At 53.3% G+C, this 17,495-nt stretch overlaps 1 protein-coding gene across 3 annotated transcripts in view; it reads left to right on the forward strand.

Moving 5' to 3' along the window:
- PTPRE (protein tyrosine phosphatase receptor type E) overlaps nt 1–17,495 on the forward strand; it is a 41,962-nt gene extending 24,467 nt beyond the window's left edge. For all 3 annotated transcript variants that reach the window (XM_068549085.1, XM_068549086.1, XM_068549087.1), the window contains 11 exons: nt 1,597–1,716; nt 2,992–3,155; nt 6,765–6,900; nt 7,178–7,327; nt 7,652–7,745; nt 8,771–8,847; nt 10,036–10,170; nt 12,812–12,937; nt 13,817–13,983; nt 15,374–15,509; nt 17,363–17,495. In XM_068549085.1, the coding sequence (XP_068405186.1) occupies nt 1,597–1,716; nt 2,992–3,155; nt 6,765–6,900; nt 7,178–7,327; nt 7,652–7,745; nt 8,771–8,847; nt 10,036–10,170; nt 12,812–12,937; nt 13,817–13,983; nt 15,374–15,509; nt 17,363–17,437 (1,380 nt within the window). In that variant the 3' untranslated portion in view covers nt 17,438–17,495. The remainder of the gene's footprint in view (nt 1–1,596; nt 1,717–2,991; nt 3,156–6,764; nt 6,901–7,177; nt 7,328–7,651; nt 7,746–8,770; nt 8,848–10,035; nt 10,171–12,811; nt 12,938–13,816; nt 13,984–15,373; nt 15,510–17,362) is intronic.

A 17,495-nucleotide genomic window follows, 5' to 3' on the forward strand; every position in this document is an offset into this window, starting at 1 on the left:
CCCTGGCCTTCCTCTCTCACCGGAAAGGGGAGGAAGCAGGGGGTTCCCGGGCAGGGACACGGCCCCGGGGGCAGGGCGGCTGCGCGGGAGGTGTCCCCACGCTCTGGGCAGGTGCTGCGGCAGGATCTGGCCCTAGAAGAGGAGGCTGACCTGGAGCCCCGTGTCCCCTGGGACCAGGCTTCTGGGGGCTTGTTTATAAACATGAGACACAAGGAGACCAGTGCAGAAGCGGCGGGACTCAGAAGATGCCCCCAGCTCCCCCATCAGTGATCCTGTTGCTACGTTACTTGACATTTTCCCTCCATCTTTCTCTGCAGAAAGATCCTACTGCATTTTTCTGTCTCTGTGACTCAGAGCTGGCCTGCTTCTGTGTCTTGATTTTCACCGTTTCAGATGAAATCATTTCTCAATAGAGTTCCCTTTTTCTTAATCGCTTACACTTCTGTTGTGGTCTCCCTGGCTTCAACATCCTGACTTGCTGTTGCGAAATGTAGGTGCTCTGGCATCTCATGATCTGATGGGAGGGAGGGGACGGTGCCCGCCACGTAGACGGGAGCCATGTAGACGGGAGGCCGAGGGCGTGGAAACAGTGCACACACTGAGCCCCCTGGGGGCCTGAGAAACAGCCCTCGGGTCCCCGAGTGAGAGTTTGTCAAGGTGAGAATCTCTGGAGGGTCCCTAGGAGGCCAAGACTGTCCCGAACCAGGACCTTCAGGGCTTGGTTTCTCCTCGGGGTCCCTTGCGAGTCACCCGGGCCCGGGCCGTGGAGGGGAAGTTGTCTAGTGGGTGTCATCACACAAGCTGGTGAATACCAGCTGACTCTTGTTTTATAAGATTATTAATCCCTCGTGACTCGACAGCTGTGCCCTGTGGGCAGTTTCCAGGGTAAACGGCTTGCTGACCCCAGGGCCTCTCCCTTGGCTGTGGAGCAGATGTCTCCCCCTTAGGTGGGCCTCATGCCTTCAGGTCCTCCTTGTAGGAGGACAACCTGGGATCAGGGGCCGGAGGCCCCATCCCCACCCTCTCGTGTGGCCCTCTGGTAGTTCTGGGGGAGGGAAGGCAAAGGAAGGGCCTCTCTGTGACCAGGTGCCCGCTCTGCAGATTCCCACATCGGCCTCCTCCCGGCTGGAGAAAAATTAGGAACGTTCAGCTGGCCACAGGCTCATGACTCTCCCACAGAGGACGGGCGGGATGCAAATTTAGTTTGTCCTGAATCCGACGGGCAGTGTTTGGGGAGCACGTGGTCCTCGGGGGCTTAGGGCAGCCCCTCCCAGGTGAGGCCACTTCTGCTCTGGTCCCCGGCTCTGCAGGGGCAGCTCAGCCAGACGGTTCGGTCGATGTGTGGGGTTAGTGAGTGGATGCGTGAATGAGACATGAACTGGAAATGGTCCGATCCTGGTCTCAGCCCTGCCGTCCCCCAGCTGTGTGGCCTCAGTTTCCCCATTGATAAGATGGAAACACGCTTCCCCAGCTGAGGACTGTTTCACGGGAAGCTGGTGTGTGTGAGGCCTTGCGGCCATGGCCAGGGAGGGGGCAACGAGGTGCTCAAAGGTCCCAGAAACAGACCTATTGTTTCTGTTCCATTGTTCCACGCAGGAGAAGTGCTATCAGTACTGGCCGGACCAGGGCTGCTGGACCTACGGAAGCATCCGGGTGTGCGTGGAGGACTGCGTGGTCCTGGTGGACTACACCGTCCGGAAGTTCTGCATTCAGTCCGTAAGCACCTGACATCCTGGGCTTTCTGGAGAAGCAGGGGAGGGAGTCGATACCTGTCTACGTTTATAATAGGAAGAGCTTTGCCCGCGGCTCTCACGAGCGGAGGATGAGGCTGGAGGAAGTGCCGGGCGGGGATGCGGGATGGTCGTTAGTGGGCCCAGGCCGTGAGTCTACAGGGCAGATGGCAGACAGGTGCACGTGGGCTCTGAGTCAGTGCCGGATGTTCCTGGCTCCCAGGGACCTTGCTGGGTGGAGGAAGTCGAGTCAGTGGGAGGGTCATGGGGGTCCCCACTCAGTGACACAGTGTCATTTCACACGCTGGAATGGTGAGGTGAGTTTTTTTTAGCAGTTTCAAAATTATGTCTGAAACACCTCATTAGTTTTCCCACTGATTTCCCGCAGTCCTTCCTTCCCCGAAAGGATTTAAGGCAGTCTTCAATAAAGACACGTGTACGCAAGGCAGATGAAGTAGAGGTTTAAGAGATTTTAAAAAACCCAGAGAAAACAGAAGGTCGTGTCATCAGGAATCAAAGATAGAGTGAGAGGTGTAGTTAGATTACAAAATATGAGTCTGAGGTTCTGAGAAACCACAGCAAAAAAGGAAAGAGGATGAGCTTTATCGTTCTTACTATCCCTGGCCTGCCTGCCTCCCCAAAGCACGCACACACACACACACAGACACACACACACACACACACACACACACACACACAACTTCGCAATACACCATATAACTTTCTGTGGCTTTGGGCAGAGAACCAAACTCCTGGGTTCTGGGTAATAAAATCTGAGAGAGGCTTTGAGGCGGGGGATGGGAGGGGTCTCCCGAGGGTAGGCCAACCACATCTTTTCCCCGAAAATTAAGATGCTTATGAGAGTGAAAGCTTATGCTGTTGGTAGTTACACAGGCATAAAAGCTAGGCACACTGGGATGTAGCCACCCTGCCTCCCAGCGGGGTCCATGAGCCCTGGGGCCGTCTGTAGGGATGTATCTGGCTGCCTGGGTCCTGGCCTGGCCTGGTCCTGGGACAGGTGACCGTGGGTCCTGCTCTGCTGCCCCTGCTGCCATGGTGCTGTGTCCAGAGCCGGCAGTAAGAATCAGGGTCTCTCACTCTGGGGCGTCCAGCCTTCACTGATGGGCCCCCCCTGTACCCATACCCATGGCTGCCCACACCTGGATGGCAGAGGGGGACCCCAAGCAAGCATTCTCAGAGCGTGATGTTGGGGAGGCATAGGGGCCGCCCCACCCGCTCACATCTCCGTGTATCCCCGCAGCAGCTCCCCGACGGCTGCAAAGCCCCTCGGCTCGTCTGCCAGCTGCACTTCACCAGCTGGCCCGACTTCGGAGTGCCTTTCACCCCCATCGGGATGCTCAAGTTCCTGAAAAAAGTGAGGACACTCAACCCCACGCACGCCGGGCCCATAGTGGTCCACTGTAGGTACGTGCGGGGCCGGGGCCACGGGGCGGGCCCTCCAGGGAGGACTCAGGCCCTCGTGGGAAAATCAGCAGGGGACGGATAGCCGGGTGGGCAGAGGGGCAGCAGGGGCGACGTGAAAGCACCTCCCAGATACTGGGTGCAGCTCAGAGAATCCCTCAGGGCAAGAGCTGGAGGGATATTCCCCATCCGGGGCGGCAGAGCCCTTTCCTCAATGCCACCAGGGGGGAAAGCCTAATGTCGGACCCAGACAAGAGCCAAGAGTCCCAGGTTGATGGTGGGGTTGGAACTCTGCCATTCACCTCCCCGCCCCCCGGAGACCCTCAGGTCACCTCAAGGAACAGAGATGGAAACCGCACTTCTGTAGGGCGTCCACTTGACCTCTCTCAGCAGAGGCTTACGCGTCTGTAATGGGGAGGACAGCCTCGGAGGGGCTGGGACTCACCTCTGGGAGTGGGCTTTGCAGGATGCTGGGCACTGCACCCATGTAAGTTGCTGCTGCTGTGGTTACAGTCGCAGCAACTAAGGTGGTGGAAGGGCAGGTTATGAAATGATTCCTTTTCCCAGAACATGTTCCCCTCTGCCTCTGCATACCGGGACATCCTCTGGTTGTTCTCACGCTGAGCTCTTATTTGCTCCGAGCTCCCCAAGCCATAGAGTCGGGCTCAAATCCACCCCCTCTGTAGCTCATGACTAAATGCCAGTTCGGCTTCGAACACAAAAATCGTGTTCATGGAAAGGCCTTGGACTTCTGGGTGGCCGGCTGGTGTGCGCATGTTTTGTTTTTTAAGACAAAGGCACAAAGATGAGAACATTCCCCAGCCGTGCTCCTCATCCTTCGGCAGATGCACGGTCAGAGCCCGAAGGTGCTGGCCAGATCCTTTCTCTGCCCCAGCCCGGGGGCTTCTGCTGTGCCCCTCATTGCCCAGGCTGGGAGGTTTGGGGGTCGCTGGGGGGGAGCGCCTGGCGTCCTGGCCGGGGATGGAATCCTGGATCTGCACCTGGGAGCTGAGCAACTACACATCAGGTGAGGTGACACCTGTAAGGGTCCCGTTACCTGGCCCTGCACGCTCCTCCCAGCAGCTGCATTGGAGGGGGTGGGACATGGTCTAGCCCCGCTTGGCCCCCTCGAGGGGGCAGCCCCTGTTCTCAGACGTCCTGGACGCCAGAGTCTGGGTGCCGCTTCTGCTGGACACCCGTGTGGCAGGTTCAGAGCACCTGTGTCACTAGGTGCAGGTGCCTTTTGCCCCTGGCAGGGCTGTGATACTCAGAACGACCCTGTCTTTAACAGCTGGAAACCCAGTGTCCAGTCAGCGTGACACCCAGTGAGCAGGGCCCTTCCTCCTCAAGCCTGGACAGCCGGGCCACAGGCCTGAGTTCCTGCACGGGGATTTCTGAGGAACCCTGCAGAGATGGTAGCCGAGTCGGTGGGGTCGACGCCGGCAGCTGTCATCAGGGCGGAGAGTTTGAAGGGCCCTCCGCTGGAGAAGCCGCTGGCAGGGGGCTATGTGCTCAGTTCCCATCAGCTTCAGGGGCCCACCGGCTGTGCTCTGGAGGGCAGGGGATGAAGAAGCAGCCTCTGTGTGGCGTCAGGGGTGGCTGCAGGGAGCCGTTAGTTCTGTTCTCTTCTGATGCCTCTGGATCCACCGTGCGTGTGAAAACTCAGTATGCGGCCCTCCCCTGCTCCCCTCCCCCTCACCACAGGTGCCCCGGGAAGGTGCGTTTGCCTTTCATCTTGGTTTCCATCCTTGGCTCCCCTGTGGCTGTGAATCCCAGCCTTTGCCATTGAACACAGAAGTAGTCTCTCCGGGGTAATGCTTTATTTCCGTGCCGCCAATGCAGCTCCCGGCCCTCCCTGCTGCTCTGTGCTCTGCTTTGCCAGCGCGTTTCTGTGTGCGCGGAAGGGAAGCCCTTCTCTCTGGGTCTGTGCTTTCCCGCAGAGCTGAGGTCCCCTGCAGGCAGTTGGGTGGTCTGGGCTCTGCCTGGCAGCAGGTCACGTGGTGACAGCAGTTCCCACCAGGAGTTCAGGCCAGCCAGAGGCCCCCCTGGAACAGGGAAGAGGCTCCCATGGGCTGGCAGCCTCCAGTCTCGGGGGGAGCGGACTAGACCTCCTCATTCCTCCAAGTTCATCTTCTCACGGGGTCTCCTGGGGCTCCAGAACGTGCACTGCCTGGGGGTGGGAGGTTTTGCAATTTCTTTCTCTCTCCCACACTCACCCTCAACATCTCCCCCTTAATCCCTTAAAAAGAACCCACTGCCTGCCCGGGGGCCCTGTAGAAACAGCAGGGAGAGTCTCTAGCTAGGGCTGTGAGCTCTGCACCAGCATGCAGAGCCCAGCAGGGAAAGAGCGCCTGGCCCGGGGCTTTTCCTCTTGGAACCGGCCTGGTCCCTTTCCCTGCTCCCAGGTGCTCCCCACCCTCTGCCCCGCGTGCACCTGGGCCTCCTGGGCTCTCGCAGCCTCGAGCCCGCTATTTCCCGGCCCTTACCACTGACCTGTTGGGTGGGGCGCCTTTAACTGGCTTTGCACCTGATGATTTTCTCTTACTTTGCGCTTGTAAAGAGCCAAGGCTCCTGAAGGAGCCTCTCCTGTCTCGTCTGCTTCCCCTCCCCTCAGTGTGATGAGCGGGGAGTCCTTCCAAGGGCGAGGGCCTTCACTGTCTGTCCTAGCACCATTCTGGAGACTAATGGTCTGGAAAGAGCGGTACCACCCTCCCCCCAGAAAGAGGAACAGGGTGGGGGACTTCATTCATTAAGTTGTGAGCCTTTTCGTTTAAAAGATCACGTTGGCTGCAGGGGCCAGAGGGGTAAAGCCCCGTTCAGCCAACTAACCCGACACCCTGGGCTGCCACGTGCAGTTCTGGTCGACGCTGCACATGAGTCTGGGCCATTAGGGGTTTATTCGTCCAGCGGATGTTGGCTGAGTCCGTTTGTGTGCCCCCTGAGCCCTGGGTGTTGGGGAGACACATATGGACGGCCCTCACTGGCTGGTGGGCATCTAGATGAGACAGGTGGGGTGGCGGGTAGAGAATGTCCACAGACTGCTGTGGGGAGAGCACTGGGAGGGAAGGAAACCCGGACCCAGGAATGGAATCGGGCAGCTTCCCGAGGCGGAGACCTCTCAGTGGAGCCCCTAAGGACCAGCTGGCCCCCGCCAGCCCAGAGGTGAGGGCTAGGATCCCAGACAGAGCCCCCGTTTGCATGACCTTGGCTCCAGGGCCAGCAGACCTGACCTGGGGTTCTCCATTCTTATGAAGAGCCTGGAAAAGCCATATCAAGCGTGACAATAAAAAATCCAATTACACAAGTGATAAGGAGAAGACGACATTGGGTAATAGAGGAAAAATTATCTGTACAACTCACCCGAGGCTTACGACACAATTTCCAGGTAGAGGGAGAGATTTGAGGTCTTTCCACTAAGATTGTGGTGCCCTCTGGTGGCCTCGCCTGGATTTGCTCTTTATTAACCGAGGAAAGTTGGTGTTCAGGGATGAAGTGGAAGGCTCTGTGGAGGGCGGGGTGTCCTCCCGTCCAGGCTGCAGGCGTGTTCCGGGGCCCTGGCATTCATTTCGGGGAAATGTGACTCACGACTTGGCGTCTCTGTTCCTCCCCAAGCGCGGGCGTGGGCCGGACGGGCACCTTCATGGTGATCGATGCCATGATGGACATGATGCATGCCGAGCAAAAGGTGGACGTCTTTGATTTCGTGTCCAGAATCCGCAATCAGCGGCCTCAGATGGTTCAGACGGACGTGAGTAACGCCCTCCTCGGGCCCAGCCGCCCGTCCTGGTGTGAGCTTCGCACAGCAAACCCAGACGCCCCGGGCTGTGTGCCCTCCCCCCAAGACGGTGCACGCAGAGTGGTGCCCGGCAGGGAGAAGGTCCTCAGTCACGCCCGCTGTCACGCCGTCAAGGCCATAGATGGTCGTTATAAATGGCCATTAATCTGAGTCTGCCCCCAAACCTCCTTCCCTTTACACAAAAGGGAAGAGAAGGGCCCCCGTGGAGCCCATCTGCGTCTCCCCACAGATGCAGTACACGTTCATCTACCAAGCCTTACTGGAGTACTACCTCTACGGGGACACCGAGCTGGACGTGTCCTCCCTGGAGAAGCACCTGCAGACGCTGCACGGCAGCGCCACCCACTTCGACAAGGTCGGGCTGGAGGAGGAGTTCAGGGTAGGTGCCGACTTAAGGGCCGCCATTCACACGAAGCTGCTTTCAGTTGCTTCCCCCCTTGATTGACCCCAGAAAAAGCAGGGGAGCCGTCCTGCCCGTGACTTCCGAGGGAAGAATACTGGGGACTTTCAGAGCTTAGCAACCATCTGTGCAGGGGGCGTGTCGTGTATACACTTTTATTTCCCAAGACTCGGGAAATGTCTGCAGATGCAGACAGGTATTTCCACTGAGCAGGTGCCCTTGACGGTAGAGCTGTTAGAAGGCTGAGTGATCTCTCGGGAATGTCCGGGTTTTAACTGCACGGCTGTGTCCTCTTGGCTGCAGAAATTGACAAATGTCCGCATCATGAAGGAGAACATGAGGACAGGCAACCTGCCGGCCAACATGAAGAAGGCCAGGGTCATCCAGATCATCCCATGTAAGGCAGCCCGGGCCGCGGAGGGTAAACCCTTGAGGCAGGTGTGATCGGACTGGTACCCTCTGGCTTCAGGTGCTAAGAAGTCATGGCCCACCCACCCCTGTAAACCAGGGGTCAAGGGCAGGGCGCCCTCTGGGAGCTCTGTCAAGTGTGGGGAAGGCACGCGCGACCCAGACAGTCCTGTGGGTGTCAGGCGGGCAGCTTATGACCTGGGCGTGGAGGCAGGAGAGGGAGGACTTCCTGGAAGCAGTGAGATCCTGGCCTGACTCAGTGCCTCCTGATTCTACATGTCATCTAGTTCTCCCCCGAGCCTGGGCAGAGGCATGGAGCCCCCTGTACACAGAGCGGGGGTCCTGGCCCAGGATGTGCAGCAGGACCAAACTCAGCTGAGACCTTCCAGGAAGAGGCCTGGGGACGGGCAAACCGTGGGCAGGGGGGCATCGGGCACTGGGCTGCCCGGGGTCTGGGGGGAGGGAGGGCCTGGGGGCCTGCAGGAGCATCAGATGAACCATGGGGGAAAGGGGAGGGCATCCACCTTGAGGGGAAGAGGAGCGCCTCGTCCAGACGTCCCCTCCACCTCCCCTCCTGGACTCAAGCTCGGGCAGGAGTGGGATCTCACGTGGACCTGTCCAGGCAGGCGGTGTGTGGGCTGAGCAAGTCCTCTTCAGCCTCAGACCCTAGGGTCTTAGTGGCTGTGATGTCCCCGGCCGGCTACCCCGGCTTGCCTGCCTGGCCACACTCCTTTTACTCTTTAAATTTACTTTAATGCTTATATTTTGGTAGGAATTACCTCAGTTTATGACAAATGAGAACGATAAGTGGATTACTTTAGAACTTTCCTGATAAAGCACAACTTCCCTGGGCCACTTGGATTAACCTATTTTAGAAAGTAAACCTTCCGATGAATTGACTTTTTTTAGTGATTTTATCCATAAGTTTTATGTCTCGGAAGCTCCTAGCAGCATGTTCAAGTTTGCAAGGCAGGATGGGGTTGGTTCTGACCCAGGGGACGCACTGCTTTGCAGATGACTTCAACCGCGTCATCCTTTCCATGAAAAGGGGCCAGGAGTACACGGATTACATCAACGCGTCCTTTATAGACGTAAGTGCAGCGGCCCCGCCCTGCTTGCGTGCCTGGCGAGGACGCATGCTCTCTTCACCTGTAATCACAGAGACTCTTGATCAACTTGCTTTCACAATCAGAAAGGATGGACACGCCCACAGAGATCCAAACCATTTCGTTAGCAGACACTTGCTTAAAGAAAATGAATAAGGAACTTTGGAAATAGAGGATGTAGGTGCGCTGCTAAATAATTTGCTATTTTTCCATTCTGCTTTTTAAAAAAACTTAATTAATTAATTTATTTTTGGCTGTGTTGGGTCTTCGTTGCTGCGCGCGGGCTTTCTCTAGTTGCGGCGAGCGGGGGCTCCTCTTCGTTGCGGTGCGCGGGCTTCGCACTGCGGTGGCTTCTCTTGTTGCGGAGCACGGGCTCTAGGTGCGCGGGCTTCAGTAGTTGTGGCACGCGGGCTCAGTAGTTGTGGCTCGCGGGCTCTAGAGCGCAGGCTCAGTTGTGGCGCACGGGCTTAGTTGCTCCGTGGCCTGTGGGATCTTCCCGGACCAGGGCTCGAACCCGTGTCCCCTGCATTGGCAGGCGGATTCTTAACCACTGCGCCACCAGGGAAGCCTTCCATTCTGCTTCTAATACATAGTGACTTCCCTTTTACCTCTCTGTTGCACACCAGCCCTCTCTCCGTGCTTGCACACGCTTTCTCTCGCATGTGCTGTGCGTGGACAGCACGATTGTGCTCAGGCCCAGTCTTAGGCTGCCTAGTGCACAGCAGAGTTAGCTGATGAATGGGCAGGAGAGAGCGTAGCAGCCAAGTCTGTGCGAGGATCTTCGTTGCAGATGAGAACGCTGTGCCAGGGGTCACTTGGGCCCGAGGGGAGGACCTGGGACTTGAACCCACTTCCTCTAACTCCATGCCCAGGCTTGCTGCCCCACTGCGATACTAACTTAGCTGTGACACATACAGACATGTTAGAATCAAAGCCAGCCAAGCAAGGGGTTCATTATACCCATTCAGAGGTGACCTGGGGCTGAAGGGGGGCTGTCTAGCTTGGGCATCTTGACCCGTTTCCTGAGCGTGTGCCAGCTGGGGCTTGGCTCAGGCCCTGGAAGCCTGGAGAGTACTGTCCCTCATCCGGCCCTGGGCTGTCCTACACTCACATGTCCCACGGTGGAAATGGGTTGGAAGGAAGTCGGACTTTAACCTCTGCTCCCATTTGAAGGGCTACCGGCAGAAGGACTACTTCATCGCCACCCAGGGGCCCCTGGCGCACACGGTAGAGGACTTCTGGAGGATGGTCTGGGAGTGGAAGTGCCACACGATCGTGATGCTGACCGAGGTCCAGGAGAGAGAGCAGGTCAGGGCGCCGCCCAGCCCACCTCTGGGGCCGTTAACACGCACCAGGTGCAGCCCACCTGACGTGACTATCTGTCCCTTGCGAGTGTCCCACCCGCTGTCATCTGTGAGGCCAGGCCACAGCTACTGAGGAGGGAGAGAGGCTGGAAATGAAAAAGGTTTTATTTCATCACCATGCCCACCACAAGTTAACCGTAACTACCCACTGGCTTTATTCTTAGCCTGCATTTTATTTAACCTGCCTTTGAAATTCTGCCATCTTGTGTTTGCCACGAATACAAATTTGGTCACAACCTGTTGAAGAAAAAGACATTTATTCACTGTTTCTCGGAACAGAAAGACATAGGTATTGATATATGTACCTAATTAATATAGTTCTGGTAAAATTGAATGAGTTAAATGTTTCTTTTTTCCCAAAGATCCATGCATGGCCTTCTTGTTTTTATTTAATAACGTAATAAACAGTCACGAACCCACCATCCAGCTGAAAAACCAAACTTTTGCCAATAATGTACATTTATCCAGATGCTCTCCCAAGAGGTAACCGCTATCCTGAATTTGTGTTTTTTTGATTTCTTTGCTTTTTAAAAACAGTTTTGTTGGGATATAATTCACATACCATACAATTCATCTTTCTAAAGGGTACAATTCAGTGGTTTTTAGTATATTCAGAGTTGTGCAACATCGCTAATTCCAGATCATTTTCATCACCCCAAAAAGAAACCCCATACCCACAAAAAAATCACTTACCCACTTCCTCTCCCCAGTCCCTGCAACGACAAATCTACTTTCTGACTCTATGGATTGGCCTCTTCTGGACATTTCCTATAAGTGGAATCATACATGTCTTTTGTGATTGAGCTCTTTCACTTAGCATAAATGTTGTCAGGGTTCATCCGTGAATCAGTTCCTCACTCTTTTTTATTTTTTATTGTATAAATATACCACATTTCATTTATTCATTCATTAGTTGATGGATATTTGCGTTGTTTTCACTCGGGCTATTATGAATAATGTTTTGAACATTCATGGACACGTTTTTACATGAATGTTAACTTTTCATTTCTCTTAGGTAGATACCTAGGGGTGGAATTGCTGGGCCATATCATGACTATATTGCAAACTCATATCACTTAACATTTGGAGGAAATGCCAGACTGCTTTCCAAGCAGGTGCCCTATTTTGCATTCCCACCAACAATGTACAAGGGTTCCATTTTCTCCCCATCCTCATCAACACTTATCATTATCTTTTCAATGAAAGCCACCCTAGAAGATATGTTCTTAGCTTTTTTAAAAATCTTTTTATATCACGTGTGTGTATTCCTAAAGAAACAACTTTAGGAATTTTAGTTTAGTTTTGTCTGCTTTTGAACTTTATTCAAAAGTTGAGTTGGTTTTTCCACTCCAAATTATGCATTTGATATTCTCCTATGTTGCTGCCTATAACTGTGGCTCATTCATCATTATTTCCTTATACTCCACGACACAAACTGTACATCCTGCATCCATTGACTTGCCCCTTCTCCTGTCATGGGTGTTTGGGTTGATTCCATTCTGTTGTTTTACAAACAGTGCTGTGGGTACTTTCTTGTACGTGTCTCATGATGCACAAGGAATAGTAGGTTCCAAAGAGACAAAATGCTGCGCTGGAGAGTGTGTGTGAAAGTTTGAATTTGCAAGACATTTCCTAATGGCTTTCCAAAGTGGTTGTGGTTTCCAAAGTGGTCAGTGGGTGAATATCATTCATCGACATCCCTAGGGTTGTCTGATGTCCTCATTTTTGTTAATTAAATAGGTATAAATATCATCTCTTTGTGGCCTTGACTTGCACCTCTCTGATCCCTGTGAGGTAGGCATCACTATGCATATTTATAGAGGACATATTTCGTCTTGTGCGAAGTGCCTGTTCATGCCTTTCACTCATTTTTTTAGTGGGTTGTTTGCCCTTTTCTTACTGATTTATAGGATTTCTTTACGTATTCTTGGTACTGATCCCTTGTTGGTTTTACGTATTGCAAATATTTCATCCCAGTTGATTGTCTGTCTTTTCATTCTCTTGATATTTTTGGATGACGCAGAGTTAATTTTATTATAATCTGATGTTGCAATCTGCTGTATCATGGTTGGTTCGCTCTTTGGGGCTCTTGTTTGTTAAACCTGTACCCCAAAATGAAAAGGTATTTTCTTCTTCTAAGGCTTTCACAGTTTTGTTTTTGACGTTAAGTCTGACCCTGTCTTGGTTTGTTTTTATTAAGGTTCAAGGCTACCATATATGGTAGGGCAAGTTCTACGCTGCCCAAATCCAGGAGGGGCTGGGGCATTCATATCAGCCCAGGTAGGGTGTGAGTCAAGGATCCAGTTCCCTTTTCCCATATGGAGAACTGATTTCCCAGCTCCATTTACTGACTAGTCTCTCCTCTGTGTCATGTCACTTCTGTTCTGTATCAAAGTTGCAAATACACGCATGTCTGTTTCTGGACTCTGCTCTGTTCCTTTGGTCAACAGGCACTGGTAGCATTCATATTCGTGTCTATAGGTTATTTTCTTGGTCAGGCGAAATACGGTAAATGTTTTGAGAGCAATTCTGCATCATATCGTCAAAACTGCTAGCAGCAAATTTTTTTTCTGTTATCCCCCAAGGATAAATGCTACCAGTATTGGCCGACAGAGGGCTCAGTGACTCATGGAGAAATAACGATCGAAATAAAGAGCGATACCCTTTCTGAAGCCATCAGTATACGAGACTTCCTGGTCACTTTCAATCAGGTATTGTTGCCAAAGCCCTTTCATCTCTTGTGGACATCACTCGCGGTCTGCTTGTCATTGTGCCAGAATGTCCTGCTCCTTCAGGCTTTTCCGGAGCCCCATGTTAGCTTAGTATCGACGGTCAGTGAGGACAGTAGGATGCTGGGTTATCAAGTGGCCGATCTCCCATGAGGTTTGACCTCTGTGGTCCCCTGCCTCCTTGCTGGAGCACGGGGATGGCGGGGCAAAGTGGCCAACCCCGAGAGGCGTCCCACCGCCACCCGCTCCCCAGGAGCAATGACCATGGCCCAGAGCAGGAGGAGTGAATGGATGAAGCCGCAGAGGCCTCTCTGGGCCTCTCTGCCATCCCCCCTCCCCACCGGGTCTTGGGCACTGCTCCCTGGCAAGAAAGGGGACGCTGTGTGTCAACTGGGGGTAAGATGACCCACCTATGGGATTTGATTCTGAGCTCAAGGCGGTCAGAACAGTGGAACCCAGCTTTGCCCAAAGACTTGTTCTCCTCCACGCGGGTCACCGGACGACCCAGGGCCGCTAGACTCAGAAACTGCCCATCTGCAGCCTTGAAGGGACGTATAGGGTCCTGGCTTCTTAAAAAAAAGGGATGGTTCCTGTTAGCTCAAGCAAAACTGCCAAGGATCCCATAAAGGGGTCTGGTGGGCCCTGGGGACTCGGGGGCACATCCTCTGAGTGTCCTGATCCCCACCCAGAAGGAAGCACTGCTGGCCTTCTGCTTCAGGGTGACCACGGCCTACAAACACCCTGACCGGGAGGCCAGCCAGTTGGGAGCTCTGCTGGCCGCCAGACACCATGGCCCGAGTCCCCGGGAGGGCAGGGGGGCCTGCGGTGGGGCAGCACTGAGGCGCCCTTCCCGCCCGGCAGCCCCTGGCCCGCCAGGAGGAGCAGACCCGGGTCGTGCGACAGTTCCACTTCCACGGCTGGCCGGAGATCGGGATCCCCGCCGAGGGCAAAGGCATGATCGACCTCATTGCGGCCGTGCAGAAGCAACAGCAGCAGACGGGCAACCACCCCATCACGGTGCACTGCAGGTGAGCCGCCCCTGGGGGCCCGGGCACCCCTCCTGCTGGGACGAACGCAGACCCCACGCCCAGTTCACTGCTCCCAGCAGCACCATTTCCCTGGACGGTATCCTTCACCTTCCCCTTCGCACATAACATAAGGCAAATGCATAGGTGTCATCTCACCATACACGCAGAAGCATTGGGGCAGAAGGAGTCAGGAAATGCCTCAAACACACATTTCTTTGTGCTTTTTAAGTTGTCAAAAAAAAAAAAAATTGCCAAGCACCGCTCAGACAAACCCTGAACTTGAGTCGTCTTCGTTTTGAAAGACTGTCTGACTCTGGCTGGTTTGCCCACCCAGCACAGCAGGAGGCTCTTCTTGAGCTTCTCACGGATGTCCAGGCTGGGGTCCATAAGGAGGGCCCGCAGCTCCACGCCCTCCCTCTCAGCCCGGCTCCCGAGTTAGGCCCAAGGGCAGAGGGACACACTGGGGGGACCCCTGGACACAGCTGGGCGCCCCCAGCAAAGACTTTGAAAGACAGCATTACGAGGGTAGAGGGTGAATCCGGCTGAATCTGGAGACGTGCCAGCTCACCTTTTTTCTGGGCCAGGCCCCGCTGCTGGCAGGAACCTTGACCACCCTTGCAAAGCTCTTCCCTCGCGTTTGGGGAGTTTAATCTTGGGGGTGCTGATTTGCCTCCAAAGCTGCACTTCTGTTCCTTTGTCTACATGTGTGGCTCCCATTTTTTTGCGACTGCCATTGGCACCGACCCACTTCGCCTTGTAGCTAATAACACCCAGCGTGAAGGGTTTGGGCCTCTTTCCTTGTCTGGGACCCGCCTGGCGCACTTCCGGCCTGGCCAGCAGGGGGAGCACACGCCTCGGTTTTCTGTCCCTGGTGCCTTTGTAGATGTCGTTTTGAGTTCCTTCTTGTTCCACCTCCGCAAACCCCGACTGCCCTTAACACGTGTTGGGCACCAGGGATGCAAAGGTGAAGGAGACCCACAAGGTCATCCCACCTGTGGGAAGGCAGACGCAGGGAGAACAGCCATAGGGTCAGTCCACGGGTGGGATTCCAGGGCCCAGAGGGCAGCCGTGCATCCCCAGAGGGCTCCCTGGAAGAGGCCAGCCAAGCCCGCCTCCATTAGGTCTGGTCTACACAAGGAAGAAGGGAAATGGTTCCACCAGCTTAAAAACTTGTAACCGGTCCTGATTCAACTCATGCTGTAATTAGGCAAGTGTTTTAGGAATTTTATGTTTGCTGACTGTTAGTCCAAAGCTAAGCTACCTATAAATGATCATTAAAAACCCAAGCTCCGATCGTTCCAGTACTGACGTGTAGGGCTTGACGGAGGCGGTGGGATTCTCATGCCCGTGGGTGAGTTGGAGTATCTCATCCAGCACGTTTTCTCTGCAGTGCTGGAGCTGGGCGTACAGGGACTTTCATAGCACTCAGCAACATTCTGGAACGGGTCAAAGCTGAGGGACTTCTAGACGTATTCCAAGCTGTGAAGAGTTTACGACTTCAGAGGCCACATATGGTGCAAACCCTGGTAAGAAACCGTTTCCGGAGGAATCGAGAATGGTCTCGTGTTGAATTTGATGTATGTTTCGTTGACGGAGTTCAAGTCCCCGGGGAAGGAGGGAGGTCAAGTTTCCAAGAAAAAGAGCTAAAGGTTTCAGTCAGCTCACAGTGAAGCTCTACAGACCCCCTTCTTCCCTTGCATCTGGCTGGTGTCTGTCCCGCGGGCAGGACACGTGAGGAGGGGCACACCCATGACTTCAGATGATAAGACCCCTTGGACAGAGAGGCACAGATGATAGCAACCGTTATGTCGAAGTGAACTGTTCCTCCAGATTCCAGTGTACATTTAAATATGTACCAAGTTCAAAAGTAGCACTGACATTTACAGTCCTGATTCCTGTCATCTATCTCCCACTGTTCGTTTGGACTCTTTTCCTTGGCTGGATCTCACTCAGCCTCCAGACGCTGCCCAGGGGCCTTACTTAAGGAGTCCATGCAATGCACAGTTCCTTCTTACATTCTCTTTCATTTCGTGGTGAAAACACGCACTTTCTGGTTTTCAGAAGAGATGCCTCTTCACCAAATTTGGTGATTGTTCTGCAACAGCAAGGTCAGTTTTAAAGGCTGTTATAACCCGTCGTTTTCCCCAAGGCTTCTTATTTTAGCACTTGCCCTCCCGGCCCGGCCCACTCATTCTCTGTGCTAACTGGATCCCAACTCAGGCACTTTCCTTTCCCTTCCGGGGGGCGCTGGGTGATCGGGTGGGAATCTTAGTAGCTGGAAGGGAGGACCCCTACCGTCCATTCTTGGCTCTCCTGACAATGTCCCTGCAACCTCAGGACAGCAGTTTTCTGCCTCATCTTTTCGTCCCCTGGAAAGCCCAGCTCCTTCCCATGATGGCTGGACTGAGATTCCGGAACAGCCAGACAGGCTAACGCTTGGCCTCTTCCAACCCAAAAGCCTGTAGATTTTTGTTCAACGGGAATTTAGAGAAGAGGCTGAACCCAAGGTGTTGGGAAAGAAGAGGGAGGGGGCCGGGGAGCCGCCCTTGGTCCCCCTGCTTCCCCAGCTCCCATGTTCACTGGGCCAGCAAATGACCAGGGTCTGCAAGGAACCAGACCCTTTTAGGGTAGCTGTTGTTACTTGAACCTGCCTGCTGACCGTTGTGCACGCGTGGTTTTCCAAGACGCACAGTAGGCTCACTAAGAAAGCCCTGCCGTGGCCATTTTCCCCATCCCTTTCATTTCCTCTTTTGAGTGCCCGTTATGGGCCCTGTCACACAACCCGCTTTCTGGTCCGCTGTTAACCCACCACCTGGCTCTAGTCTCACCGCCTCCAAGAGCCACTGGGAGGTCAGGAGTCAGATGATGTCCAAGTGTTCTAATAAGTTAACAGCTTTATACATATGTAACGCATTTCTCTTTTAAATTCTAGTGAAATTGATATAAAGCAATGCCCTTTTACAGTGTAAATTTAGGCTTAAAAATAATCTATACTTCTATCTTATTTAACTTCTATAGATTATTTTCATTACATTATGAAGTTTGATGTTAAGTATGCTCATTTTTTTTCAGTTCAAAAGTGGTTGTTTTTAAGTTTAAATATGAAAACTAAAGATCTCTCACTCAGACTGTCCAAAATACACTAAGCTCAAGTTGAAACTGAACACTGACATTTTCTATGTAGAAAAACAGCTTTATTTGGAAATGTTCATGTGCCTAAAAACTAAATTATATAACAGAAGCTGATACGCAGTAGGATACACAGTATTTCAATAACTGGTCAGACTTTTTTCTATCTTCTCTTTAAAGTTTCTCCTAATTAAATTAGGCAAAATTTTTTTTCATATTATTTTAATGTGTTCTTGTTTTTCTTTTTCAGGAACAGTATGAATTCTGCTACAAAGTGGTACAAGATTTTATTGATATATTTTCTGATTATGCTAATTTCAAATGAAAATTCCTGCCTTAAAATATTTTTTAATTTAATGGTCAGTATATTTTGTAAAAGTCAT

Source organism: Eschrichtius robustus, chromosome 7, assembly GCF_028021215.1.
Source record: "Eschrichtius robustus isolate mEscRob2 chromosome 7, mEscRob2.pri, whole genome shotgun sequence".
Lineage (NCBI taxonomy): Eukaryota > Metazoa > Chordata > Mammalia > Artiodactyla > Eschrichtiidae > Eschrichtius > Eschrichtius robustus.